The sequence below is a fragment of the Lentinula edodes genome (assembly GCF_021015755.1).
Source record: "Lentinula edodes strain Le(Bin) 0899 ss11 chromosome Unknown C8R40scaffold_14, whole genome shotgun sequence".
NCBI classification, from domain to species: Eukaryota; Fungi; Basidiomycota; class Agaricomycetes; order Agaricales; family Omphalotaceae; genus Lentinula; species Lentinula edodes.
Window position 1 is genome coordinate 142,674 of NW_025764320.1, and position 25,897 is coordinate 168,570.

Consider the following 25,897-nt stretch of genomic DNA (forward strand, 5'->3'; position numbering starts at 1 on the left):
TTTTGCACTTGCACAATCCCCCCTCAACTGTTGGATCCCACGCGAAATGTTCATAAGAACGCTAACGATACAGGGCTTCAAATCCTGCAAGTTTATTCTATCCTCTACCTCACCTTTACTCACGCTGATTCTTTCTGGAATCAAGACCGTGATCAGGCTCAGATTGAAGAATTCTCACCGAAACACAACGTCGTGGTGGGCAGAAATGGTTCTGGGAAAAGCAATTTCTTCGCAGGTGCGTACTAACGCGTAATCGCCTCTCTTTTGCTCTGTCTGACTTAATAGCTTTAGCCATTCGATTCGTCCTCTCCGATGCCTATACTTCCATGACAAACGAAGAACGACAATCTCTTCTGCATGAGGGCGTCTCCGCGACCACAACACTTTCTGCATACGGTCAGTGGTACTATATATCCCAGAATGCTGCTCATCGCGTCTTTTCCAGTTGAAATCGTCTTTGATAATTCTGATCAACGCTTTCCAACTGGGAACGATACCGTGATCCTTCGCCGGACTGTAGGACTTAAGAAGGATGAATACTCCCTGGATAAAAAAAGTACCAACAAGGCCGACGTTATGAACTTATTAGAAAGCGCAGGCTTTAGTAAAAGCAACCCTTATTATATCGTGCCTCAAGGACGTGTGCGTGAATCAAATATACTGCAATCCTCTATCATTTCTCTGATTCATCCTGCCTTAGATCACTGCTCTTACTAATGCTAAAGATCACGAAAGACTTGCTTTGCTTAAGGAAGTTGCAGGAACTAAGGTGTATGAGCAGCGTCGAGCCGAATCATTGAAAATAATGGCCGAAACAGACGCCAAACGTACCAAGATTAGCGAACTCCTCGAATATATCGAATCGCGATTAGAAGAGCTGGAGGAGGAGAAAGAAGAGCTAAAAGAGTTTCAGGAAAAAGACAAAGAGCGGCGCTGTCTGGAATACGCTCTGTATCAACGCGAGCTGCTAGATGTAGGTGAAGCATTGGAGGAATTAGAAGAAGAGAGGAAGAGTGAAGTTCACGGAGCCAATCTTCGTAGAGAAAAATGGAACGAAAGAGAGAAAGAAGTTCAGGTAAGTCTCTACAATTCCTTCGTATACAATTGGCTTAAAGTAACTCTCAGAATCTCGAAAGAGCCCTCTCCGAAGCGAAACACGATCTCGAAGCCTTGTCTCTGGCTCGCCAGGACGTTCAATCAGAATTAACCGACTCAATCCGATCTCGTACTGAACTTCGATGTGTTATAGATGACCTTCGCAACGCCGGTGTAAGGGAAGGAGGTAGACGCGTAAATCTCGAGACAGAGCTTACCAAAATCAATTCCGACATTGCTGACCGCCAGGGGGCTCTTGCTGTATTGCTCCCTGATTGGGAAACGCGTCGTGCCACTGAAGCCACCGAAAAACGCAAGCTCGATGAGACAAATGGACAGCTGCAGGCTCTATACGCGAAAGCTGGACGCGCTACCCGATTTCGAACCAAGGCCGAACGCGACAAGTTTTTAAAGCAAGAAATTGAATCTATGAAAACCCATCGTCAAACACAAGAACATAATCTACAGTTCAGTCGCTCTCAGATTGAGGAGACTAAACGCTCTGTTGTCGAGCTCGACCAACAGATCCTCGATGTACAGAAGAAAATTGATGACGGTCGACAACGCGTCACAGATCTATCCGAGGAACATTCCCGTCTACGAGAGCAGCACTCCAAATTAATCGAAGAACGCAAAGATCTGTGGAGGGAAGACACAAAGTTAGAGAGCTTGGTCGGTCGGGCTGCAGATGAGATGCGAACAGCTGAGAGGCAGCTGGCTAGCATGATGGATAAAGTGGGAACTCCTCATTTTTCACCCCACTCGTGCTGATTTCTCCTTGTAGGATACTGGTATGGGTCTGCGAGCCGTCGACAAAATTGCAGAACGGCATCGCCTTACAGGCGTGTATGGTCCACTATATCGGTTGTTTGAAGTGACCGACCACAAGTTCAACATTGCCATCGAGCTCACTGCCGGAAACAGGTTGGCATTTTTGGCCTTCGCGTTCTTCTTTCTGACTTACAACCATCCTCAGCCTGTTCCACGTTGTGGTTGACAGTGACGAAACCGCTTCCAAAGTTCTTGATGTCATGCTCCGAGATAAGACGGGTCGAGTAACGTTCATGCCTATTAATCGTCTTAAACCAAAGAATCCACCGCTTCCCAACAATGGCGACGCCATCCCGATTCTCGATAAACTCCGCTACGACGATGTTCACGCGAAGGCTTTCCAACAAGTATTCGGAAAGACCTGCGTATGTAAAGACCTCACCGTTGCCGCTGCATACGTCAAGAGTCATGGTATCAACACTATCACCCTCGATGGCGACAAAGTTGATAGGAAAGGTGCTCTGACCGGCGGATTTCACGATATTCGACGTTCGAGGATCGAAGCCATCAAAGCTGTTACCTCTTGGCGAACAAAATACGAAGAAGACACAAAAAAATCGAAGGAGACCAAAACCGCCATTGTCGAATACGACCAGAAGATCACTCAGCTTGCTGGGAAAATGTCTGTGTTAAGTGCCCAACAAAACCAAATCCGGGAAGCGAGAGAACGTCTCCTTGCGGAGGGTGTCATGTTAACCAAGGAGAAAGAGAAACTTTCGGGTCGTTTAGTGAAGTTAGAGATTGATGTACAGGAACTAGAGGCAGAGCTTGCTTCCCTGCATACAAAACACACTGGTTATGAAGCCGAGCTCAAGACACCTATGATGCAGAGCCTTTCTGCTGAGGAACAAAAACTTATCGAAACACTAGGTGTCGAAGTAGAGCAGAAAAGGCGAGAACTTGTGGAACTGGCCAAATCCAAAACCTCCGTTAGCATCCTTCATTGTTTTCCTTGTGCCGCACTTAATTTTGACTGTGTACAGCTGGAAAGTAGAAAAAACGCTATCGAAATCGAATTGAATGAACGTCTTCTCCGTCGCCGAGAAGAGATCCAGACGCGTATTGACCTTTTAGCAGAGCCAGAAGCTAGTGATACGGCAGACGACCTTGAAGCCCGATTGAAAGAGCTCGAGTCCCTCGACCACGCTATAACTTCTTGGACAAAGAGAAGTCAAAGTACGTTAAACAATATTACGGATCCACTTATTTTCTAATCAGTCTCATAGGCATGGAAAAGGAGACCGACGATATTTCGAACAAAGTTCAAACCCTCATAAAATCGCTAGAGGAAGTACAATCTCAGCAATTGGATGATGGTCGGAACATAACCAGGCAGCAAAAGGTCACTGAACGCTATCTTGCCAAAAGACAAATGCTGGTGGGGCGAAAGGATGAATGTAGTCGCAGTATCCGAGATCTAGGTGTACTGCCTGAGGAAGCATTCGAAAAATACACGAATGAAAAACCTGACCGCGTACGCTGCATCTCTCCTTTCATATGCTGCTCAACTAATCGATACAAACAAGCTTGTTCGCAAACTACACACCGTTAGCGAGGGGCTGAAAAAATTTGCTCATGTCAACAAGAAAGCTTTTGAACAGTATAACAACTTTACCAAGCAGCGCGATCAACTTTTGGAACGACGAGAAGATCTGGAAAATTCCGCTCAGTCGATAGAAGAACTCGTAGAAGTCTTAGATCAGCGAAAAGATGAAGCTATCGAGCGAACGTTCAAGCAGGTTGCAAGCAATTTTGAAGAAGTGTTTGAGAAACTCGTTCCAGCAGGTCGCGGTCGCCTTATCATTCAACGTCGCATTGACCAAGTAACAAAATTCTTTTGGTCCATCAAAATTTACCTGATCCTGTTTTAACAGGATGAAGATGCTGAAGATGGAAATGAAGCCCAAGCTAGTTCTATTGATAATTACACCGGCGTATCCATCAAGGTGCGTTCATAGTATCTACCATTCATGAATAGAGCTGATATCCTTATTCAGGTTTCATTCAATTCCAAAGTTGATGAAGGACTCAGAATACAACAGCTATCTGGAGGACAGAAATCCTTGGTAGCTCTTGCTACTGGTTAGTTACCTTCAGATTTGAGGCAATGCGGCTCTTCAATACCCTTCAGTTTTTGCTATACAGAAGTGCGACCCAGCTCCGTTCTACCTTTTTGACGAAGTCAGTTTCACATTCAGTCAAATATCCAAGTTCCTTACATTACATCTACTCTAGATTGACGCTAATCTGGATGCACAATACCGAACCGCGGTCGCCTGTGAGGCTTCTCTCCTCGATGTATTCCCGTTGGTACCTGACAAATGTGCAATCATTAGCCATGATCCAATCCCTCTCATCTAAGGCGCAATTTATTGTCACCACTTTTCGACCGGAGATGTTAGTGACCGCCGATAAATTTTACGGTGTGCTTTTCAACAACCAGAAGGTTTCCTCCATTCGTCCTATCAAACGTGAAGAGGCAATGGAATTCGTTGACCAGGTATCGGTATTGTCTATTTTGTCAACCTAAATATTGCTGACTTCTTTGCAGGAAGCGCAAGCACGATGAATTTCCGATGACGCTGTCTATCTTTATATTGCTTTCTGTAGCTGTAAATGTACTAATAGTTGTTGTAGCTCCTATGTACTACGTACGCCGTCACGCGGTTCACTGCTTGAGTTCTCTTTCTCATCCAGCTTCTACCCTCTTTCTACCTCAGATTACATTTTGCTCGCACTTATTACACAAAATGCTTGTGTAACCGTAACCTACGGTCTCAAGCGGCCTCCGACGCTTAAGGTGAGAATACAAGAAACTACATTGAAAATGACTCATGTTCGTTACCTCCTCGTCTATACCTCCACCTCGTACAAAATTCGTTTGTATAAGCGCACATGAGTATGTACCGGCGATTGAGAGTTCTATAGAGCGGTCACTCACTTTTTTTAATCAGACGCGGATTCCCTCGACGGACGTCTACTGTTTGCAATTCCCAAGAAAGGTATTTTGAACTGCCTTTGAGAAATACCCATTAATGAAGGCATCCCAAGGGAGATTGTATGAAAAGTGCTTATCCATTCTTGCTGGCGAGTCCCTATCTTTATGCCCCTGTTTCTCAAATCTAATCATATATCCATAGGTGCGGATATCCAGTTTCGACGACACGCTCGATTAGATGTCTGTCTTGTCCTCAACCATCCAATCGCTTTGTACAGTCTTCATACGCACTTCCCTCAACGGTCATTGATTATCGTACTCAGGGTGTTCCTCCCTGCATCGGATATCCCAAGCTTTGTTGGCAAGGGCAACGTCGACCTTGGTATTACAGGACACGATGTGATCGTCGAATCACAGATGCATGAGCACGTTACCGAAGAGCTCCGGTTAGAGTTTGGAAAGTGTGCCCTGCAAGTCCAAGTTCCAGAAGCTGGGTCAATCACGACTGTCGAAGACCTTGCCGGTAAACGCGTTGTTACCAGTTTTGAGGTGCTCTCAGGGGATTATTTTGGTAAACTTGACGACCAGCTCCAACTCTCAGGCGACAAACGCACAAAGATCGAATACGTCGGTGGCAGTGTTGAAGCCGCATGTGCGTTAGGACTTGCTGATGGAATCGGTGAGTTTCTCGCTCTGTTTTCAGCCTTCAAATTCTAACTGTTTGTTTCACAGTTGACCTAGTCGGTGAGTGATGTTCTATCCTATTTTACTTCGTGTGCTATCTGAATTTATATATTCAGAGTCCGGAGACACCATGCGTGCAGCTGGTCTTCATGCAATTGCCACGGTCTTAGAAACAGAAGCTGTCCTTATCAAGTCCCGAGTCCCGAAACACGAAGCGCACTCCAATCTGATCACCCTCATCACCAATCGAATAAAGGGAGTTGTCGCCGCAAGCAAATACGCTATATGCCAGTACAATATTGCCCGGGACCGACTTCCCTCAGCTATCGCGATCACCCCAGGGCGTAGGGCACCAACTATCAGCCCATTGGAAACAGACAATTGGGTGGCTGTCAGTAGTATGGTTGAGAAGAAGAGACTTGCTCAAATAATGGATGATCTCGTAACAACTGGTGCTGAGGATATACTCATATTCAATCTTGATAATTGCAGAGTTTGATTGTGTTGCGGCATCGATTTTAACTATGTAGAACATTACGTCGCACGCAACCGTTTCGAGCTCTCATAACACTCGAGCGTAATGCTTGCCAAAAAACCTGGAATGCAGGCTTCGGTCTCTATCCAATATCGCATCAGATCAGGCAGGTCTTGTGGGCCGCCCTCGCCTGTAGCAACAAGTTGCATGTTCATTCCGTTAGGTTCCGTTTGAGAACTGACTTTCACAGTCTAATGATAAGAAAAGGTCAATAAGCTTCGAGTCGTTGGACGATGTATCACAGACCTTGTCTGGACCAAAAACAAAACTGGCATTCAAGTCGAACAGTGAGGTTACACGGACCTGACCATTCGGATAAAAAGCTAGTTTGACTCCCATGATAGACTCGATGGCTTCACGAAATTCTGCGGACTTTGCTTTAAATACCTATTGCATGTGTTTAATCCTGTTGTGAAAATACTTAGGATGGATAAATCACCTGTTGAAGTCGTAGCAGCCTCTTCTCTTTCTGTTTCAGAACGTCCTCCAAATCTTCCTTATCCTTCACTGCTATATCCAAACTCTCTCTCGGAACCAATGTTGAGACGCTTACGTCCGACTTTGTTTCAGAAGCCTGCGAGGCTTGCGCAGCACCCGCTTCTTTCAACACCGCTTCAATGTCTATTAATCTCTTTAACAGAGCCTGATTCTCTCCTTTCAGACGTTCCAATACGGCAGTGTGACTCATTTCCCATTCAGCATGAGGGTTATCTTTCATTTCCAGAACACGAGTGTTCGGAGGAATATGTCGGCCTCCAGCAACTTCACCTCGAAGGTCAAACAGCTCTTGCTCTACAATGTCAAGAGCTGACGTACAAGACGATGAATTCATGAATTACAGAAGAAGACAGTGCGGGATACTCACATTTTTCAAGCTCTTCCCTTTTCACCTTTTCACTCTGAAGCTCTGTCCTCATCTTCTCTAACTGGTCTTGGAGAAGCTGGTCCCTTTCTTCATTCTTCTTTTCTGTTTCGATGTCCTGTTCGCTATGTTGCCTCAATTTGTTCAACGAAGTCTCAATCTCAGAACGCAAGTCAGCATTTAAGCGCTTTGCATCGTTGAAAAGGGCTTGGTAGTGCTTGACTTCTGCGACAGTGTTCGCGTCATTATGTAACGAGGAGTTATCGGAAGTAAGCCGGGCCTAATTCGTCGTCAATTCGAACAATGGAATAAATCGAATTGAAATCTAATCACCACTGCGGCCTCCAAGAATGCAAGCTCCTTGAGAGCGGTCTCCAGTTCTTCATCCTTCAAACGTAATTGAATTTGCAGATTTGAAGTCTGTTATAGACGATCAATGACGGATATGAAGTAGATAGTCATCTATCCTCACAATTATGTTTTGACTGTGTACCTCAGGTACAGCCAAATTTCCACGGGAGCTGGTCTGTTGTAATAGTGCTTCCTTCTCACCTCTCAACGCTGCAAGTTCCGAAAGAGTAGTACCGTGCTGGTCCAATAAGGCAGCATGTTCCAGTCGTAAAGCAGCGAGTTCAGATATTTCTTTGACTGTAGGATGCGGAAGGTCTTTCAGTGAATCATTCACTCCAACGCTAGCGTCGACATCATCCTGATCGAGTCCAAGATGAGTTGCTAAAGTAGATGGATTGAGAGGCAGACTGGACCGTTTGGAGGATGAGGATCTGTGATCTCGTCGAACTACCTCACGAACCAGCTTTTCAACCTCGACCTCTTTCATCTTGAGACGACTCTCCAACCCCCTCTTCTCCTCTTTCAAGACCTCCACTGTCGCATTACGGTCACGCAGGATAGCATTGTCACTCTTTAATACAACGACGTCGGCATTAAGCCTTGTATTCGTGGATTCGAGCTGACGAAGGTATGTTGCCTGGCGTTTTAACTCAGCAGTGAGCAGTCTGTTGTCTGTGTCTGGAATTGATGATGTGGATTGAGATAGTGAGGGAGTTGAGGACGACGCAGAGGCGATGTTGGACGCTGCTATCTTGGCAGCATTCTTCTCTTCTTCGACCCTGGCCTCTAGAAACATGGCTTGCTTCTGTGTCTCTTCGAGCTGAGTTTTGAGTAGACTGACTTCATGATTACGTGACCTCTCCAGTTTGGAATGAGCGTCCTGTAATTCGGCATGGGAGACCTCCAAATTCGACAGAGATATTTTCGCAGCTGCAAGCTCATGTTTCAATTTAACCTCTCTTTCCCTCGCTTCCTTTCCTTCTCGTTCACGAGCTTCGCGTTCCTCAGTTTCTCGATCATTTAGCCATCTCCGATCCTTCTCAAGAAGATCCAGTCTCTGGTCTTTCTCCCGAACTTTCTTCTCCAGCTCTGCGCAGTTTGTTTGCAAAATTGCGAGTTTGCGCTCGACGGCAGCGGCGTTGAGATTGTTGTTAATGGTGGTGCGGAGATGGCGCTTTGTATTTGGAAGAGAAGAGTCTGGATATGATTCAACATCACTGGATTTTGCACAATAAAAATAGAATGGCACCTCGTTCGAGTTCGCTGGAAAACGTGTCTCTGTCACGTTTCAAGCCGCCCTTTGTCAGAATTGACGAGCTTGAGCCTGATGTAGATGCGGAGAAATTGTTGGAACGGGATTTACTCGTAGAAGAAGAGGTAAACAAAGAGGAGGAATTACTAGTCGTTGACATTGAACAAGCATCAATTGACTGGGATCGCGTTGTGTGGCCCGCGCCGCGATTTTCTCGCACGGGCAGGCACGGCAACGGCCGCCACCCTCTGTACAATAACAGTGTAATAACTAAGCTTTTCATTTTGCTGAACTTACCAAGCGACGTTGTGCTTTCAATCTGATTCAATCATATACAGTTCCAGAAATATGCAAGACTATAAAGCCTCATATCGCCTCAACCGATCGTCCTATCGCAGCTTCAAACATGCCCAGTTCCCTGTCCCTCACACAGGACATACCATTCAGTCCCACCACAACGATATGTGTAGATGATACTACCTTATCGAATCCCCGCCCCAAGACTGAGCCTGCGAGTGACTTGGAAAAATCGCCGAGCAATACGATCACTACTACATTGCAACAGTTACCACTATCTACCCTTAGAAAAAATTTAGTTCTGACTGTCCTATCTGGCGCTCAATTCTTCGATATCTACATCTCATGTGCAGCGATCATCGCCCTTCCAACAGTAAGTAGTACTCTTAGGTCACTCTCCTTTGAACATGCTTCTGACAACCACTAACGATTAGCTGGGCGCTGACTTAGGATTTTCACCAGCAGCTCTTCAATGGGTTCTGTCGGCATATACGCTCACCTTTGCCGCATTCATGCTCATCTCTGGTCGGCTGTCTGACATGTTCCATCCAAGGCCTGTCTTTGTTGCTGGATTCCTTGTCATTGGTCTCCTCAGTGTCCCGATTGCGGCCAGTGTCAACCCAATTATGACTATTGTCCTGCGAGCCCTTCAGGGCATAGGTGGGGTTTTTATCTCCTCCCTCTGGGCTCTTGAAGCTTGCTGTTAAGTGCCTTGTTGTAGGTGCTGCACTCAATGTTCCTTCGGCTATCGCGATGATATCAACATCTTTTCCAGATCATAAGGAACGCAGTCGAGCGTATGCCGTATATGGGGCATTTGGTGCGATTGGTAACTGTCTTGGTTTCATAATCGGTGGTGTGATATCTGCTAGGACTTCTTGGCGTTGGGGTGAGCACCTGCGTACCCCGTTCTAAACCCTGATAATAAAATGTACTCGGCAGTTTTCTATGTCATCGCAATTCTGGTCATACCTTTTGCTGTGGTCTCATGGTTTATCCTTCCAGCACATACCAACCGTTCAGCAAAGGGGACAAAAGACCTTGACTGGCCTGGGGTCTCCAGTCTAACGGTCGGACTAATTCTCTTTGTTTTTGCCGTCTCTCGTGCCAGTGCAGCAGGTACATCGAGATTCAAAATCATTTTGCCATTTGTTGCACTTACCATGTACACACCGTAGGTTGGCAGTCTCCTGGCGTGATTGCACCCCTTATTCTTTCTATCTTTATGTTCGCCACTTTCGCTCTTATCGAACACCTGGTGAAAGATCCTGCCCTTCCACCGAGAACTTGGACAAATAAGAATTTTACTCCGTTATTTTTTTATGGGTGGTCTGTGTACTGGTGGTTGTTCTCCTCTGAACTGCAATTGGTGCAGGTCTTCACGGTAAGTCTTCCAGCTCCATGCTGTACTAAGCCTTTCATCTTTCATTCACAGAATCTCTGGTATTTGTCTCCACTCTCTGCTGCTGTGCGATGCCTCCCCTTGGGAATATCCGGGGGAGCTACAGCGATGCTCACTGGATACATTGCCTCGAGAATACCTCGCCGACTGTTGTTGGTTGGGGGACAAGTATTGATGGCTGTAGGAGCAGCACTGTTTGCTCTCGCCAATGACCCATCAAAGTACTGGTCCCATATTGTCCCGGGCATGGTTTTCGGGAATATCGGGGTCGCTGTTGGATACGTAGGTTGCACTATTGTTGTCATGGAAGGTGTAAGGGAGGGTGAGCAGGGAGTGGTGAGCGCCATTATGTATACCGCATATCAAATCGGTGCCACTATAGGTCTAGCTAGTAAGCATTTTCACTTGGCTGTGTAACTAAGAAGCAAACCTAATCCGCATCTATGCAGTTGTCACTTCCATAACACTAGGAGTCAATCAACATCTGGATGCTGATCCAGTTTCGCAGTTCAAAGGCTATTCCATGGCATTCTGGTCCATACTCGCTATGAATGGCTTCGCCATACTTCTCACTCTAGTTTTTGTACATGATTCAAGTTAATTTTGTAAGGCGCTTGTGCGACAATACATTTCCTTCTTTGTCCCCTGAATTAATTGCCGTTCTCTTCTCATTCTCGACATAGCGTTTCACTGAACGCGTTTGAGAGGCATAATTGATGCCTTTGTAGCATCCCCCACAGTTTGCAAATTGTACAAGCAAGGGCTTAGGTCTGCAATTCTCGAGTCACCTCTAATCAATCGATTGCGCGCAATTCATATTGCATCCAACTCACATAAGTACCAACTAATGAATCATAGTATATGTGCATTATAGCTGAAGTAATATATCAATGACATCGAAAATAGGGTGCTTCTGGTACTTTTTCTGCAGGGGCCTGAAGGGGCTCACCTGTATTGTCAGCAGCCACTGACATAGTGAGTGCGATTAAGATCAGGCCATCGGATCGGGGTGAGCTCGAAATACCACTGAGTAGCACTGAGTGCAATATATTAATTTCTTGCAACAGATTTGTCGTCAAATCGGCCAGAATCGACCACCCAATCGACATGCATCGATTTCGGCCAGTTTTTCAGTAATGCAGTGATGGAGCAGTAGTACACCTTGGTGCACTGGCAGGAAGACTGAGAGCGTGTGTTGTGAGATTGACTCTCTTCTACTTTATATCAGTGCTCTCTTTGAATCACTTCCTCCTTCTCCGATGATAATTGCATTGCTCATTCCCAAATACCTTGCTTGATTTCCCTCATAGTGCCCTTTTCTTCGTCCACATGGTGACTGTAACAATACATCGGTGAAATATATTATTCTTCTCCCACAATTGGGAGGCATGTCGGCGCCTTAGGGTGCCCTTATGGTGCAAAAATACTCGTATCGTAGTAGAAAAGCCAGAGCTTAGCCGAGTCTCTAGTTGCCCTGCTCTTACGGCTCCCCGCGCCCGAGTACTTGCCCTACTTCCATACATACGCGGAGAAGGATCCTTCCTACTACATCCTGTATTCCTATATTCCTGTATTCCTATATTATAAAACATGAAGTTTTGATTAGCTAATTATCAGTCGGCGAGTTAGACGCTCTTTGAGTGCGGAGGCGCAAGGCGCCGACTAATGGGTTCAGGGACTTGCCCCCAACAAGCCGTGAACCCAGCTGTAGCATACGGTACGAGCGAAGCGAGCTACCGTGGCGAAGGCATGGGTTCTAAATATGTAGGTTCTATGTAAAGCTTGTTTTTTAAAAAAATATTGAAGATTAGTCATTGCAACTCTGTTGCAACTCATAGGCGCTGAAGCATAGCCACACTCAGACGTACCTATTGAAAATATCTCAGCCCGACCCCCATCGTCACAACAGGTTCGTGCATTCAGCTCTCAAAGTCTCTCATACGCTCTTGGAAACATGTTGTATCTCGCTGGTGTCATTTGTACGAGCTTTTGGCTGCAGCTTTGGGCTGGATTCAAACGAATTCCGTTGGATGGAGATCGTACTGATTGGATGTACTTCGGCTTGGCTTAAGGCTAATTTGGGGATCCCTTCTTATTTCTGCCCTCTGACTGGCTTTGGATGACACGTCTCGGAGCTGAGGCTGTTGTTTACCTTGATTTCTGAATAGCAACTATCCATCAGCTGACATTCTGGGCATTTTTTTAGCCTCAAGACAATGGCCACGACCAAAACCGCTAAGGGCAAGGCTGCAGCCACCAAGGCCTCCAAGTGTACGTCTTGCTACTTTTGCTTTCAAATAATTATTACAACTGTGTAATATAGCGACGGCCAACTCGAAGGACTCGAAAGCTAAAGCAGCCAAAAAGGCTGCTCTTCAGGGTGTTCATTCTCACTCTTCACGCAAGACACGATTCTCAGTTTCCTTCCACCGACCAAAGACCCTCCGTCTCCCAAGAGATCCGAAATACCCCAGAAAAAGTGTCCCTCATGTACCTAGAATGGATCAGTTTAGGACGATTGTTTCGTGTGTAACTAAGACTCATCCTCTTTTGCTAGTGCTGATGTGATTTCTCAAGGCCTTTGAACACTGAATCAGCGATGAAAAAGATTGAAGAGCACAATACCCTCGTTTTCATTGTCGATATCAAGTCGAACAAACGTCAGATCAAGGATGCTGTGAAAAAGTTGTATGATGTTCAAGCAGCTAAAGTGAACACACTCATTCGGTGAGCTGAAAGTTCTCTTTTCAACAACTGTGTTTCTTAGGGATGTGCGATTCAGTCCGGACGGTAAGAAAAAGGCATATGTCCGCTTAACAGCAGACCACGACGCTCTGGATGTTGCCAACAAGGTTCGTTGATTTTCATGTCATGTTGGGCAGTAACTGACCTTGATTGATATTGACAGATTGGTTTCATCTAAGGGAGGCATAGAGTATGTACGGAGGTTGTAATAGCGCTTCCTTTTTTCTATATAATGCTCATGTCTGTATGCGACTCTTCTCTACGTACACAAATCACCATGCAAAAAAGATTGAATGTGTGCTTGTTCGCATTGGAAACTGGAAAGGATAAGAAAAGTCTGGAACATATCGTTACCAGACCGTTACTGTTCTATCTAAATATGATTATTTATGTACACATGCGCAGTCATTCGGCAGGAGTCGGCCAGTCTGGGTTTTTTTTTGTAGGGGCTTTCCAAGAATTAGAATTTTGGGTAGCAGTGGAAAGATGTATAGACAGATATGTGCATAGCTCCGTCCTGAGTTAGTCGTGGACTGTTTGAACCGTTTAAAACAAGTCACAGTGTGCGGCAATACAGCGCCCTGATAATAGATCTGTGTGAAATGATGAGAGCACCCGTTGTTACTTATACTTTCCCATCACCCTCTTTTTCTTTCGTTCCATCCTGGCTTTGGCTTTTTGGCCGTAGCGTGCACGGACCTCACGCAATCTCCCTCAACTCCTTCCCTGTTGTCTCGACTTACACGCTCTTTCTCCAGGCAGTGCTTTAGCACCGCGTCCTGCTATCCAGCAATCATTCGTAAAAATTGTCGCCATGAAACCGTTATTACCTCTTATTTATTTCAGTGCTCTCTTGTTCTCTCTACTTGTTTCCCCTGTCGATGCTGTACATTCGTCCACTGAACATTCTTTTGCTCGTCGTTCTATGAGCCATGCTAAAAGACGTACTGTCCTAGGTAGTTCTTCAAGTTCCTTGTTGCCCTTCTTTCTGACTTTTACAACTCCCAGATGTCATCTCTCGCAACCTGGGCGACGTTATTACCGGCCTTGGTTCAGATATAGGTGATACCGTGTCCGACGTGGGTAACGATCTTGGTGATACCGTGTCCGACGTTGGCAGTGGTGTGGGCGACTTACTGGGTGCGACTTCCACCACGACATCGTCCTCTCCCACATCTGCATCATCTGCGCCTACGGCCTCTACGTCAACCGCTGGTAGCAGTCCTGCTCCTGTTGCCTCTTCCAGCTCCAGTAGTGACAGTAGCAGTAGTAGCAGCAGCAGCAGTAGTACCAACGTAAACAGTGTGAGCCCTAGTTCTTCTAGCAGCAGCACTTCATCCAGCGCAAGCAGCAGTGCTAGTCCCACCAGCAGCTCTTCCAGTTCAACTTCCAGCTCGACCTCGAGTACCGTTTCTTCGAATAGCCTGCCAACTACCTCTGTCTTGGATGCCACGTCTACAACTGCTGTCCCTAGCACGTCTGTCGTGTCGGCTACTTCGAGTGACTCCGGTCTATTGCCATCCATTTTATCGTCTTTACTGCCTTCAGTGACGTTACCTTCGACAACTACCAGTGCCGCTGAATCAGATTCTACCACAGCTGCTAGCACAAGTCCTGTCGATTCAGATCCCACAATAGCTGCTTCTACCACGAGTGCTGCTGATTCGGATACCGCAACATCCACTGCTAGCACCACTGATCCTGGTTTATTGTCTTCAATATTATCGTCCCTATTACCTTCAGTGACGTTGTCGCCTTCGATTACTACGAGTGCCTCTGACTCGGATTCTTCAACAGCTTCCACCACGGGTGCCACTGACACTGATTCGGTTGTCACGTCTCCTACGGCTTCTAGTACGACGGTCTTGTCAGCTACTTCGACAACTGACCCTGGTCTACTGTCATCAGTTCTATCCTCTTTACTGCCTTCCGTGACGTTATTTCCTTCAACTGTCAGCAGTGTGGCCGATACGTCCAGCAGTTCCGTAGCATTGACGTCAACTTCGACTACGTCCGAAGGGCTAATACCAACGCTGTTTCCGACTACAGACTCCGGCACTTCTTCATCGACGGACTCGAACGGGATAACACTTACTACTGCTTCTTCCAGTAGTACCTCAACTTCGACCTCTGACTCAGATGGACTTACTCCGACAACGACATCTGATTTTTCTAGCAGCCCAGTAACCACGTCCGCCGATTCCACCTCAGCCGTGCTCTCCATTTCCATCTCGTTGTTCCCGACTACCACTGATTCTTCTGTGTCAAGCTCCACCGATTTATTCAGTAGCTCTGCCGCAACTTCTACAAGCGACGATACCACCACCGCTACAAGTAGTTCGCTTTCGTTGTCGCTACCGGTGTCCATTCCGACAATATCAGCCACTACCAGTGACTCTGCCTTGCCCAGTTCCATCATATCATCGCTCTCGTCTGTCTCTACCAGTACAACTGATACCTCACCAAACAGTCTCTCGACTACTGTATCTGGCTCGCAATCGAGCTTTTCTGCTTCTACCATTGATTCGGCTTCCATCACCAGTAGTACAGATTCAGCTTCTGACACCACTACAACAGGTTCGGCTTCTATCTTTAGTACTACCGGTTCAGCCTCTGTCACTAGTACTACAGGCTCAGCTTCCATTTCGAGCACTACTGGTTCAGTCTCCGTCTCTAGTACCACAGGCTCGGCTTCCGATTCAGCCTCCGTCACTAGTTCTACAGGCTCGGCCTCCATTCTGAGCTCCACCGGTTCAGCCTCCGTCACCGTGAATTCCACCTCTATTCCGGCGTCGGTTTCGCAGTCCTCGTTCAGCGTGTCAGGAAGCACCACAGTGTCTTCGTCTGCAAGCAGCACTGTCACTATCTCGTTTCCTTCGGGGTCCGTCTCTTCTACTGCTACTGTCAATGGAACGACGACTGTGGTCAGCACGAGTGTCACGACGGCTCTGACAGTTGTCTCTGTCCCGTCTGACTTGTCGTTCGTGCTCACCCAGACAACCCTTGAAGTTGCGAGTGTATCGTCGTCCGCCACGTCTCAAACACTCAGTAATCCTGACCAGGCTACAACAACGTTCTCTCAGACTACATTATCTGCTTCAGCGCCTTTAGCTACTGCGGCTCTGCCCTCGAGTCTTCCTTATAGAATTTTGCCCCAGGACCAGCTGGCATCTAATGAAGATTTATCTGGATACACGCTGGTCAGCCTGTTATTTGATCTTCAACTCAACTGGCCATTTGTTGTCAGCAGTCCGGACTCAAGTAGTCAGCTATTTGCATATATGCCTGTCATCTTGCAAAACTCGCTGGGTCTCACTGGTTTGTCCTTACTGCGATTCAAGTATTAATGTCTAACATATTTTTAGCTGACCAGGTGAAAACATGGACCCTCCAAGTCAATATACCCTCAGACTACACTGGTCCTTCAGATGCTGACTTACTTGAGACTATGTATCTAGTCTATATTCCCTCAAGTTCGGTGTCCAGTCTGCAAGACCAGATTAAGGCTCAGCAGTCGGCCTTCTACACTGGAGTTGATAATTCCGTGGCTCAGCAACTTGCTTCGCTGGTGAACAGTGGATGGAATCTCCTTTCTATTGCAGCTCCTGATGATTCCGGCTCAACTGGCTCGTCGTCCAGTGATAGTGACACCGGTGCTTCCTCCTCCGACAACAAGAGCAAGGAAGATGCCATCATTGGTGTCACTGCTTCCCTCGGAGGAATTGCCATCTGTGTACTTGGGTTCTTGATCTACCGTTCTTATAAACGTCGCAAAGAGCTCGCTCATAGACGTCTTTCGGAACCCACTGGCACAGCTGGTTACAGACCTGAAGGACGCGAGTTTGATCAAGACAGTGTTGGTGGTCAGCGCAGACGTAGCTTCTATTTCGCCGAGGACTCGTTACGGGGATATCAAGGTGACCGAGTAGACGATTCACACTTCGATGCTAGGACTGGTCAAATGTCGCAGCGGAGGAATGTAATGCCAGCTGCTATCTCGGCCCCCATCCTTCGGGAGAGTAGTATGAACTGGTAAAGGGCAGATGTGTTCAGTTTCAACTTCAGCCCTCATAATGAATGATACGTGAATAACTAGCCATCACTTGGTCATAGCTTACACTCCTACTCCTACTGTCCTTCTGCGGCACTCTCAAACCCTCCCTTCCCTGCCCCCTGGAGTCAACTGGAACATTGTAACGCAGAATTGGCTCCTGGATCGTTGGACCATAAAACCCTTCTCTTTTTTGTTACCGTTTCATTTAATCTTGCGCTTCTAGTTTATTATTATTCAAGTTACATTGTTGCTTCTTTTTGTTTTGATTGGTTTCCTAGGTTCTTCTCCTGCTGCCCATGTCGGTTACTCTTTGTTTTGCTTCTCTGGGATGGTGGGTAGTCCGTTGGATATACCTTTGGTAATACCGATGTTTGTGTGTGTGGCATGTTCGACGAAGTCAGAGGGGATGATTATGGTTGTTGCTTATGCAGGTCAGGCTATCCGTACCCCAGGCCGACCTTTTGTCAAATTTGTCTTCATAGTTGAGCAATCATCGATGTATACCTTTGTTGAATTGTGTACCTCCCAGTGCAAACAATATATATGTATCTGCGCTTACTGACTCATCGCTCGCAAACAATGCCTTCCATTTCAAATGAACGAATACCTGCAAGAGATCTTTGGTTGTCTACCGGAGGCGGCCTTCCTGAAGATGCTCTCTCTTCCCTGACTTTGAGCAAGGAGCCTGATTGCGCAATAAATTCATCATTCAAGATAGGGAGTGCTGCTCAAGTAACTTTCCAGACCCTTGCTTTTGAATACGACTAATTCAGTCAAAACCAGACTACCATCGGACTTGCAGGACTTTCTGCATCTTATTTTCATGAGTTACGGACAGGAGTAAAACAAACTGTCTTGGTGGATGCTCGACATGCCGTTCTTGAATTTCGTCGGTATCACTTTGCATCCTTCGGCATTCTTACAAACAGCTCACATCTTTCCAAATCTCCAATACTCGTTCAGGAAGTGAAGCCTATTACAGTCTCGAGAATCGACCCCCGGGATCTATCTGGGACACAATTGCAGGACTATACAAAACCAGGGATGCTAAATTTATCAGAGTGCATACTAATTTTCCGCAGTAAGTTTTGGGATGCACATAACATTCGTCTGAAGTCTTGCCATTTAAGCCATCGTCGTGGTATTCTGAGTATCTTGGGCTTGAGTGACTCCCCAGATCTCACGAGGAATCATGTACAAAAGGCATTTCTGCAATGGGACGCCGACGCATTTGAAGAGAAAGCTGCAGAGTCTGGAATGTGCGCTTTTGTATCGAGGACTTTCGAGGAGTGGGACCGACATCCACAGGGACTAGCCTTGAAAAATGTTCCCCCCGTCACTGTTACAAAGATCGCTGATGCTCCGAAACGACAAATTTCGTTTTTGTCTTCATATGAGCATCCTCTTCAGAATGTCAAGGTCTTGGATCTTAGCAGAGTCTTGGCTGGGCCTGTTGCAGGGAGAACCTTGGCTGGTCAGACCTATGCGTTTTACACCGGATTTATTTGACAAATATACATAGCTCATGGGGCTGATGTACTACTTGTAACATCTCCCAAACTCCCGGCGCTCCCCGCCCTTGATGTCGACACATCGCGCGGGAAACGAACTACACAACTTGATCTCACTTGCCCAGAGGACAAAGAGAAGCTACAGAAGCTTATACTTGATGCTGACGTCTTTCTCCAAGCCTATCGACCTGGCGCTTTGGAAGGTAAAGGGTTTGGCACTCATGAGATTGTCAAAATGAAGGGAGATCGTGACCATGGTATAATTTGTGCTAATCTTTGTGCATGGGGCTGGGATGGTCCATGGAAGAGCAGACGAGGGGTTAGTGATTCTTCTAATGAGAACATGCCCATAAATGTCTCAAAGTGTGATCATGATTAGTTTGATTCTTTAGTGCAAACGGCTACAGGATTCAATACAGCAGAGTCTCAAGCTCATGCCGAATCTCGAAACAGTCCGTCTGTTATACAGTTACAGCCGAAACCGTTCCCGGTCCAAGCACTGGATCACGCCGCTGGATATCTCATGGCGTACGGGATCAATGTTGCTCTATGCAAAACCATCAACGTCAGTTTTACCATGTTCGCTGCGATGAAATTCAGTCCTCATAAAAATTTCCTCTACTAGGAGGGTGGCTCGTGGGAAGTCCGCGTATCGCTCGCCGCCGTTGCGCAATGGCTCAGATCGTTGGGTAGAGTATCCCCTGAGGTAGGATTTGGGGAAACAGCCAAAACAATGCCTGCTGTTACATGTCCTCCTAATGATGAGGTCAGGAGCTTATCCTCGGAATGGCCGCAATCTGGTCGTTCGCCGAATGAAAAGAAGATGACCGCTTTGAGGCATGCAGCTATTCTGTCTGAAACACCTGCGATGAACGGGGACAAGGGGACAGCACCTATCGTTCTCAATTCCTCTCCGCCTCAATGGTATAATCAATGTCGAGTGATATGTCGAGAAATATAACGATCAAAAATATACATAATTCCAAGTTAAAGATACACATCCTCATTTATACTCATCGAGGCCTCCCTCATCCACCATTCTATGAATCATCTTCCCCGAGCATCATTGCTAAAGCATCATTCCCCTCATCAGCTGGAGCGTCGTAAACCGCAAACGCAGCTTTCTTGCTACTTTCAACAACAGATTTCCCGGGTGGATTCGCCGACGTCCATCCTTTGCCTCTATCAGTGAAGACTTCGGGTGAACGATCTAGCAGCGAATCCAAATCTTCGTCGGTCAGGACATTAGCCTTCCCTTCGTTCGTGTTTGGGACCACGTCAATCTTCTCTCCTTCAAGCCGGAGAAGAGAAGCAGCCATCTCCGCAATAGTTTCGCTTTTGCCACCACGTTGAGCAGCTGCACTGGGCATTCGAAATTTACCTAAAAATGAATATGAGAATGCCATTAAACTCAGGACCCAAAAGGAATGACCTTTGGCAATGACAAGTGCTTCTAATTGACGTTTCTCTGTAGCCCGTTGCATGATTTTTGTCTCGATCGTGTGCGCGCTGACCAGTCTGTATATAAGAACGGGTTTCGTCTGGCCAATACGATGAGCACGATCCTGAGCTTGTGCGTCCATTTGTGGGTTCTTGGAAGGACGTTCACTTATCGAAAGGAGGATTGAGGAATGAGAACATACCCAGTCCTGGTCATAGAAAATGACGGTATCGGCTGCCACCAGATTAATTCCAAGGCCACCTGCTCTTGTGCTTAGCAAGAACAGATGAGGCGCCCCGGGTGAATCGCCTCCAGTCTGGAATGCAGACATCTGTTCTCGCCGTTCTACTGGGGAGCTTGAACCATCAATACGACAGATTATCCAACCTTTAAGCTCCCGCGCCCAATCCTGTGAAGGCAAGGAGTGAGCCATAATCGTAGAGGAGGTATTTACTGCATGAAACTTGCCTCTATAATATCAAGCATGGTTGTGAATTGACTAAACAGTAACACCTTGTGTTTGCGTTTGAACAACTCTGTAAGGAGACGATCAAGTACCATCATCTTTCCACTTGCTGCCACTAATTCGTCGTTAAGTATCGGTTGCAAAGTGGTCGGATCAACAGGCCAATCGAACAGGAATGGATGAGAGCAGACTTTACGAAGTTGCATCACTGTATTCTGCAGCTTCATATTGTTGACCTTCTTTCCTATAGGTGGGGGTTTCATACACATACAAGGGAGCAATCTTTGGATCACATACGTGCTAGATCTTTTCGATGTGTTTCTCTAAGTTGTGTGAGATCAGCTTCCCTTTCTGCCTGTTGACGTTCGTTTTCTCCCGTCTCTAAGTTTTTGAAATAGACATCATCGTCCTCTTCCACAAGATAGCTTGGCCGACCCTTATTTGTCTGCGTTCGAAGCTTTCTTGGACCGTCAACTTCGGGGAGAAGTTCGTCGGCTCCCTTGTTTTCCTCCTTACTTTGCATCAGATAAGCCCTTAGGGTGCCATCTAGGACCTTATCGTATGCCTCTCGTTGAGTTATACTGAGAGGCGCATAAAGAACATATTCCTTTTTCGGTGGAAGACTTGTTTCCACATCGGATTTGAGCCGACGGAGTAAAAAGGGTTTCAGGATGGCGTGCAATGACTCGATGATGTGAGCAGTGCGGTCATTACCAAGAGATGTTTGCATCGTTGGCACATTAAACCTAAACACACCAGTCAACGATGTTATCAAGAGACATATATGGATACTAACCACGATTGGAAAGAGTCGACATCGTTGAAGATATCAGGGAGAACAAAATTGAGGAGGGACCACAGTTCAGCAAGATTATTCTTTTGAATGGATGGACATCAGTCAAATGGTGTACGATGCACCTGAATACTCACATGCAAAGGAGTGCCTGTTAAAATCATTCTGGAGGCACTTGGGTATTTCTTGATCTCGCGCGTGAGAGTACAATCGAGATTTTTTAATCGATGACCTTCATCCACAACGATGTATCCCCAGTTATATCCTGCAAGTTGGGCCCTGTCTTTTATTATCATTTCGTACGTTGTGACAACTACCGGGAACTTGAGGGCTCGCTTAGTTTCTTCGGGAGTCATCACTTCTTCTTCGATATCCTTTTCCATCTTTTTCGACCTGGAAGCAGCAGATTTACGAGTAACACCACGCCCTCTTCCCCTTCCCCTCCCTGGTTTCACGGGCGGTTTTGATTCATCAGCTATTCCATGAGTCTTCTTGATTGGAAATAGATCACTACGTAGAACTTCCCGGCGAAGAGTAGCTCTTTCCGCGGGAGTACCATGATACATGCATACAGGAATCTGAACTCTGAAGTCAGCTCGAGCAAAGGTTGGGAGAGGGAGGAGATGGAAAGGAAGGGACGAGACTCACTTCTGGCGCGAACTTGGCATACTCATCAATCCAATTATGCAAAACACTAAGGGGACACACAATGAGAAAGGGCATTGCAACGCCAAGCTCTCGAAGATGAGCGCTAAAAGCGATTGTTTGAAGAGTCTACGAGTGATCGTTAGTGGCCTGTGGTACACTAGAACAAATCTCTTCTCGCCTTGCCTAGACCCATTTCGTCAGCTATAGCCCGCTGTCAGCTGGATGCTTGTATACAAAATACAAGGGATAGCGCTCACCTAGGATTCCTGATATTCCATTGGTATGTAAGGATGCCATCCATTGCAGCCCTTCAAGTTGGTACGGTTTCAAGGTAGCCCCCGTAATGAGGGAAGGTTGCCGTATTACTTGAGACGCGTCTTCACTCGTTTCCGAAATTTTCCTCCGTTTGCTTACAAGAGACTCTTCCTCCTCTTCCTCTTCTTCTGACTCAACTATTGCGTGCTTTCGGCCTTTCCTGCGTCTCGTTTGCTTCTTGCCAGGGTTGACTTTAGAAGTGCTAGCGTCCGGTTGATCGAGCATCTTGCTGTTTGCATTATCCATTGACTGCTTGAGCATTTTCGAAAAGATTGCAGATTTCTCGAGAACGTAGTTGAGTCGCTCATAGCGCGCATCGACATCCTAAAAATGGTGAGAGTACAGTATATTTCACTAGCAAGAAGCGTACTGTTTCGTCCATTGAAATGGAGTTGGATCGCTATTTTCATTTCATTGGAGGTTAGATGGTCAGATAAACAGCGAGGATATAAAAGTGTATCACATTTTCAAGCGCGTCTTCTTCTTTCAGCTCTCCCTCATACATCATATTGGAGTCAGTTGGTGGTGGACTGGACGCAGCAGTGCTAATAGTGCTGGGAGCAACGCTTGTTCCCAGCCTAGAAGGTGGTGGTGAAGACGATGGAGAGGAGGTCTGAGACGACATGATGGTCTAAAATCAACGCGTCAATGAGCAACCACTAATTTGGCATGTGATCTTATTGTAAGTTTCTAACTCATGCCACCAACATTTGTCGAGTCGCTCATCGCAGGCGGCGCTGCGGGTACTGCCGTAGACCTTTTATTCTTTCCGATAGACACTCTTAAAACGCGTCTCCAATCTGCACAAGGCTTTACACACGCTGGAGGATTTAAAGGAATCTACAAAGGAATTGGAAGTGTGGTGGTCGGAAGCGCACCAGGAGCTGCTGCTTTTTTCTGTACATACGATACAATGAAGAAGACACTTCCGCTTCCTGACCATCTTGCTCCTGTCAAGCACGTTGTGTCTGCGTCCTTGGGCGAAATTGTACGTCGCTGAACTTTGTTCCGTAATCTCAACTGTTAATTATTCTAGGCAGCTTGTCTGATACGCGTTCCTACAGAAGTGATCAAGACACGAATGCAGACTTCTAGCTATGGTACTGGACTATCCTCATTTGCGGCTGCCCGAATTCTTTGGACAAATGATGGATTAAAGGGCTTCTATAGAGGTTTCGGTATAACCGTAATGCGAGAGGTTTGTGCACTGCCTTCTCGGACATCTAGTCTTTCTCAACAAACTGGCCACTCGCAGATTCCTTTCACCTCACTTCAGTTTCCATTATACGAACTTCTCAAACTGCGTCTGTCCGGTGCTCTAGGACGAAAGCCGCTTTATGCTCATGAGGCTGCCATATGTGGAAGTATCGCCGGCGGATTCTCAGCAGCAGTTACAACCCCTTTGGATGTCCTAAAGACAAGGGTTATGCTTGACATGCGGGTTTGTTAGATTGATCTGTTTGAAACGCGTTATCAAGACTCATCGCCATCCTCACAGGATCCAACCTTGCCTTCTCCTAGCTTGTTATCCCGCTTTCGTACAATTTATGTTGAGGAGGGCACGAGAGCACTATTCGCTGGGGTAGCCCCCAGGACGATGTGGATCTCCGCCGGAGGTGCTGTGTTCCTCGGGGTTTATGAGTGGGTCGCCGGTGGCTTAATGAGCTCTCGTCATGATACGGAAAAATAAAATATATCAACGAGGAACGTCTCTCTGCAGCCGTCTACCAGCTCTTGCCTTGCATTATTTTACGTAATCCGATGGGCCTCTGTGTTTTGGATGTCCTGCGCTCACTCGTCCGTTCCACTCAGGTTCTACCAATGATATTCTGCACCCTGATGAATTCCAGTAAATTTGGCATTGATTCCTTGGTTGTACCGCCTCTATTCTTGGCTCAACTGGTGAAATTCAGTCAAACCCTGATCTTCTACATATGTACATGCATCGTCGACTTCAAAAATGTTCGCTGTATGTTCGCAGTTGCCGACATTAGAGAAGAAACTGAGAACACGCACGACTCGCACAAGAAGAAAATCACATTTCGCAACTACTTTTATGCTCGCGCTCTTTGTAGCGAGCATTTTTACGGTGTGTAACGGTTGTCCAACGAAAGGAAGTCATTGTTTGATTTCATATTTGTGGAAGAGACGCCTGTTAGAGGTTGAACCAAGTTGAAGTTGGATTGGCCTCAATGTTGATATCGAGATCGGTTGATCACAATGAAACACAATCTTTCGAGTGCAATCTATTAACTTCTACATATCTAAGTTAGTATCAATCGTATGACAATGAGAGCGTAGGCGCTAACCTGCACTAACCTGTCCAGACCTGTTCTAAAGCGTTCTAACCTTTTTTAACTGAATGGTTAACCTATTAATTGGTGCTGGTCATCATGATCAAAGATGTACTGATATGAAGACTTATTCAAGTTGAAGATGCCTGGAGAGGTAAGAGATGCAAGGGAGGTAGAGTAATAAACATAATATGTATAAAAGAGAGTACCTAATCCTGAGTACTGAGTCCTGAGGCCTGAGGCCTGAAAGCTAAAGGAAAAATACTCGGATTTTGCCCGACGAAAAAGCATACATCAAATGCTCATGGATCATTTCCGGCGGCGACACTCGGTGAAACCGCCATTTCTGAATTACCAGGGTACAGAGGTTACCCGCCTTCTCCGGATCTATAGGAATGTATTCCACTTTCACTGCCTCCGGTGTAAAAAGTCATATCCAAGCAACATCAAACAGCATTATTGAAACTGTTTCCGTACAGGATCATCTCGATAATGTATCAACCTGATGAACGATTCGTATAAAAAGCCCAGAAACCCTGGTAACTATTTTCCCCCACAAGAGTTGCCTTATAGCTGGCCTATCGTCTATTCCGACATCTACACGACTTTTGACCTCACGGTTGTTGACGACCTTTTACGACCTTCACGAAAACACTATACGTATACGTCCGCACAATTTTGACGGATTTCCACATCCTCTCTGATTCAGCTATCCATTATCAACCCAAAGAGATTATATATCTGAACCCTATCCAACATGTCTTTTGTTGGCTCCCACACTGGAAGCGTTGTTTATCCCAGCTCTGCTCCCTCGAGCGTTGTTTATCCTGGTTCTTCCGCTTCAGGTGTCGTCTATTCCGGTTCTGTCCCGGGCGTCGCCTATTCCGGCTCTCCTGCCTCGGGTGTCGTTTACCCTAGTTCCACTTATACATCGTCTTCTTATGGACATGTACACCATGCTCCAGCCCCTGGGTCATACTACAGCCAACATGGTTATCCTTCGCACAATTCTGTACCGATGCAGGTACCGATGCAGCACAATTTCTACGGTGCTCCCCCAGTAGCGATGCCGTCCTACGTTGCTCCTATGCCAGCATATCATCGTAGTTCCTACAGTGTTCCTTACAGCTACGGCTCCCCTTACGCTGGATACAGTAACTCTCAACCCACAGTCATTGTCGCTTCTAGGTCGTCCAGCAGGCACCACCGCCGGTCGTCTAGCAGTAGCAGACACAGGAGATATTATTACTAAGGCAGGAGAGGTGAGAATGCGATAAATAAGCCCTGGAGACAGTTCAGTGGGTTTTCGGGATTTCGTGTACTCCTCGATGTACATAGATAATTGTATCAGAAAAGAATCAGTTTCTCGTCACAAAGTAGAAT

At 46.4% G+C, this 25,897-nt stretch overlaps 10 protein-coding genes across 10 annotated transcripts; 8 read left to right on the top strand and 2 right to left on the bottom strand.

Moving 5' to 3' along the window:
- Positions 1-11: 11 nt before the first annotated feature.
- On the top strand, positions 12-4,796 carry C8R40DRAFT_1236680 (RecF/RecN/SMC protein). The gene is made up of 17 exons (XM_046233415.1): positions 12-86; positions 146-235; positions 292-396; positions 446-642; positions 701-1,075; positions 1,126-1,830; positions 1,880-2,019; positions 2,072-2,855; positions 2,910-3,102; positions 3,153-3,400; positions 3,453-3,749; positions 3,801-3,872; positions 3,924-4,008; positions 4,058-4,107; positions 4,162-4,204; positions 4,263-4,426; positions 4,478-4,796. The coding sequence occupies exons 1-17, from the start codon at positions 47-49 to the stop codon at positions 4,493-4,495; spliced, it is 3,606 nt and encodes a 1,201-aa protein (XP_046087128.1). The 5' UTR covers positions 12-46; the 3' UTR covers positions 4,496-4,796.
- Position 4,797: 1 nt separating this feature from the next.
- Positions 4,798-6,047, top strand: C8R40DRAFT_1272057 (uncharacterized protein; the record flags this gene model as incomplete). Its single annotated transcript, XM_046234063.1, has 6 exons — positions 4,798-4,825; positions 4,881-4,928; positions 4,978-5,013; positions 5,067-5,136; positions 5,188-5,543; positions 5,665-6,047. Exons 1-6 carry the CDS (start codon positions 4,822-4,824, stop codon positions 6,045-6,047), a joined length of 897 nt encoding a protein of 298 aa, XP_046087129.1. The 5' UTR covers positions 4,798-4,821.
- Positions 5,975-8,716, bottom strand: C8R40DRAFT_1100561 (mitotic checkpoint protein-domain-containing protein). The gene is made up of 7 exons (XM_046227907.1): positions 8,546-8,716; positions 7,418-8,493; positions 7,279-7,365; positions 6,949-7,225; positions 6,523-6,890; positions 6,330-6,470; positions 5,975-6,274 (listed from the first exon to the last, which is right to left on the bottom strand). Exons 1-7 carry the CDS (start codon positions 8,706-8,708, stop codon positions 6,083-6,085), a joined length of 2,304 nt encoding a protein of 767 aa, XP_046087130.1. The 5' UTR covers positions 8,709-8,716; the 3' UTR covers positions 5,975-6,082.
- C8R40DRAFT_1100562 (major facilitator superfamily domain-containing protein) lies at positions 8,717-10,897 on the top strand. The gene is made up of 7 exons (XM_046227908.1): positions 8,717-9,218; positions 9,280-9,505; positions 9,567-9,734; positions 9,788-9,964; positions 10,024-10,229; positions 10,281-10,638; positions 10,697-10,897. Exons 1-7 carry the CDS (start codon positions 8,955-8,957, stop codon positions 10,846-10,848), a joined length of 1,551 nt encoding a protein of 516 aa, XP_046087131.1. The 5' UTR covers positions 8,717-8,954; the 3' UTR covers positions 10,849-10,897.
- A 1,526-nt stretch (positions 10,898-12,423) lies between these two features.
- C8R40DRAFT_147572 (ribosomal protein L23/L15e core domain-containing protein) lies at positions 12,424-13,598 on the top strand. Its single transcript, XM_046234166.1, has 5 exons — positions 12,424-12,518; positions 12,571-12,772; positions 12,825-12,974; positions 13,030-13,099; positions 13,156-13,598. Exons 1-5 carry the CDS (start codon positions 12,464-12,466, stop codon positions 13,168-13,170), a joined length of 492 nt encoding a protein of 163 aa, XP_046087132.1. The 5' UTR covers positions 12,424-12,463; the 3' UTR covers positions 13,171-13,598.
- Position 13,599: 1 nt separating this feature from the next.
- C8R40DRAFT_147418 (uncharacterized protein) lies at positions 13,600-17,309 on the top strand. Its single transcript, XM_046234165.1, has 4 exons — positions 13,600-13,791; positions 13,839-13,948; positions 14,049-16,310; positions 16,358-17,309. The coding sequence occupies exons 2-4, from the start codon at positions 13,918-13,920 to the stop codon at positions 17,026-17,028; spliced, it is 2,964 nt and encodes a 987-aa protein (XP_046087133.1). The 5' UTR covers positions 13,600-13,791; positions 13,839-13,917; the 3' UTR covers positions 17,029-17,309.
- A 316-nt stretch (positions 17,310-17,625) lies between these two features.
- On the top strand, positions 17,626-19,518 carry C8R40DRAFT_1043126 (CoA-transferase family III domain-containing protein; the record flags this gene model as incomplete). Its single annotated transcript, XM_046224144.1, has 7 exons — positions 17,626-17,778; positions 17,830-17,935; positions 18,010-18,127; positions 18,177-18,520; positions 18,569-18,876; positions 18,937-19,122; positions 19,183-19,518. 7 exons carry the CDS (start codon positions 17,626-17,628, stop codon positions 19,516-19,518), a joined length of 1,551 nt encoding a protein of 516 aa, XP_046087134.1.
- A 39-nt stretch (positions 19,519-19,557) lies between these two features.
- C8R40DRAFT_148070 (SNF2 family N-terminal domain-containing protein) lies at positions 19,558-22,902 on the bottom strand. Its single transcript, XM_046234167.1, has 11 exons — positions 22,684-22,902; positions 22,591-22,620; positions 22,163-22,544; positions 22,084-22,106; positions 21,906-22,031; positions 21,395-21,835; positions 21,261-21,340; positions 20,762-21,210; positions 20,467-20,708; positions 19,990-20,407; positions 19,558-19,938 (listed from the first exon to the last, which is right to left on the bottom strand). The coding sequence occupies exons 1-11, from the start codon at positions 22,843-22,845 to the stop codon at positions 19,598-19,600; spliced, it is 2,694 nt and encodes an 897-aa protein (XP_046087135.1). The 5' UTR covers positions 22,846-22,902; the 3' UTR covers positions 19,558-19,597.
- Positions 22,903-22,917: 15 nt separating this feature from the next.
- C8R40DRAFT_1160308 (mitochondrial carrier domain-containing protein) lies at positions 22,918-23,910 on the top strand (the record flags this gene model as incomplete). The annotated part of the gene is made up of 4 exons (XM_046229999.1): positions 22,918-23,208; positions 23,257-23,418; positions 23,476-23,661; positions 23,719-23,910. 4 exons carry the CDS (start codon positions 22,918-22,920, stop codon positions 23,908-23,910), a joined length of 831 nt encoding a protein of 276 aa, XP_046087136.1.
- Positions 23,911-25,271: 1,361 nt separating this feature from the next.
- Positions 25,272-25,894, top strand: C8R40DRAFT_1068853 (uncharacterized protein; the record flags this gene model as incomplete). Its single annotated transcript, XM_046226044.1, has 3 exons — positions 25,272-25,668; positions 25,703-25,776; positions 25,853-25,894. 3 exons carry the CDS (start codon positions 25,272-25,274, stop codon positions 25,892-25,894), a joined length of 513 nt encoding a protein of 170 aa, XP_046087137.1.
- Positions 25,895-25,897: the final 3 nt, after the last annotated feature.

Bases quoted from the DNA above. Each gene is read 5' to 3' on its own strand.
- C8R40DRAFT_147572 (XM_046234166.1), top strand. From the start codon at position 12,464: ATGGCCACGACCAAAACCGCTAAGGGCAAGGCTGCAGCCACCAAGGCC. The intron at 12,519-12,570 runs GTACGTCTTGCT...TGTGTAATATAG, and splicing joins AGCCACCAAGGCCTCCAAGT to CGACGGCCAACTCGAAGGAC. The intron at 12,975-13,029 runs GTGAGCTGAAAG...TGTGCGATTCAG, and splicing joins AAAGTGAACACACTCATTCG to TCCGGACGGTAAGAAAAAGG.
- C8R40DRAFT_148070 (XM_046234167.1), bottom strand. From the start codon at position 22,845: ATGTCGTCTCAGACCTCCTCTCCATCGTCTTCACCACCACCTTCTAGG. The intron at 22,107-22,162 runs GTGAGCGCTATC...AGCGGGCTATAG, and splicing joins TGGAATATCAGGAATCCTAG to CTGACGAAATGGGTCTAGGC. The intron at 20,709-20,761 runs GTATGTGATCCA...CCCCACCTATAG, and splicing joins ACATCGAAAAGATCTAGCAC to GAAAGAAGGTCAACAATATG.
- C8R40DRAFT_1236680 (XM_046233415.1), top strand. From the start codon at position 47: ATGTTCATAAGAACGCTAACGATACAGGGCTTCAAATCCT. The intron at 1,076-1,125 runs GTAAGTCTCTAC...AGTAACTCTCAG, and splicing joins AAAGAGAGAAAGAAGTTCAG to AATCTCGAAAGAGCCCTCTC. The intron at 3,401-3,452 runs GTACGCTGCATC...GATACAAACAAG, and splicing joins CGAATGAAAAACCTGACCGC to CTTGTTCGCAAACTACACAC.
- C8R40DRAFT_1100561 (XM_046227907.1), bottom strand. From the start codon at position 8,708: ATGTCAACGACTAGTAATTCCTCCTCTTTGTTTACCTCTTCTTCTACG. The intron at 7,226-7,278 runs GTGATTAGATTT...ACGACGAATTAG, and splicing joins CATTCTTGGAGGCCGCAGTG to GCCCGGCTTACTTCCGATAA. The intron at 6,275-6,329 runs GTCTGTGATACA...TCTTATCATTAG, and splicing joins TTGTTTTTGGTCCAGACAAG to ACTGTGAAAGTCAGTTCTCA.
- C8R40DRAFT_1100562 (XM_046227908.1), top strand. From the start codon at position 8,955: ATGCCCAGTTCCCTGTCCCTCACACAGGACATACCATTCAGTCCCACC. The intron at 10,230-10,280 runs GTAAGTCTTCCA...TTTCATTCACAG, and splicing joins AATTGGTGCAGGTCTTCACG to AATCTCTGGTATTTGTCTCC. The intron at 10,639-10,696 runs GTAAGCATTTTC...GCATCTATGCAG, and splicing joins TGCCACTATAGGTCTAGCTA to TTGTCACTTCCATAACACTA.
- C8R40DRAFT_147418 (XM_046234165.1), top strand. From the start codon at position 13,918: ATGAGCCATGCTAAAAGACGTACTGTCCTAG. The intron at 13,949-14,048 runs GTAGTTCTTCAA...GCCTTGGTTCAG, and splicing joins TAAAAGACGTACTGTCCTAG to ATATAGGTGATACCGTGTCC. The intron at 16,311-16,357 runs GTTTGTCCTTAC...ACATATTTTTAG, and splicing joins AAACTCGCTGGGTCTCACTG to CTGACCAGGTGAAAACATGG.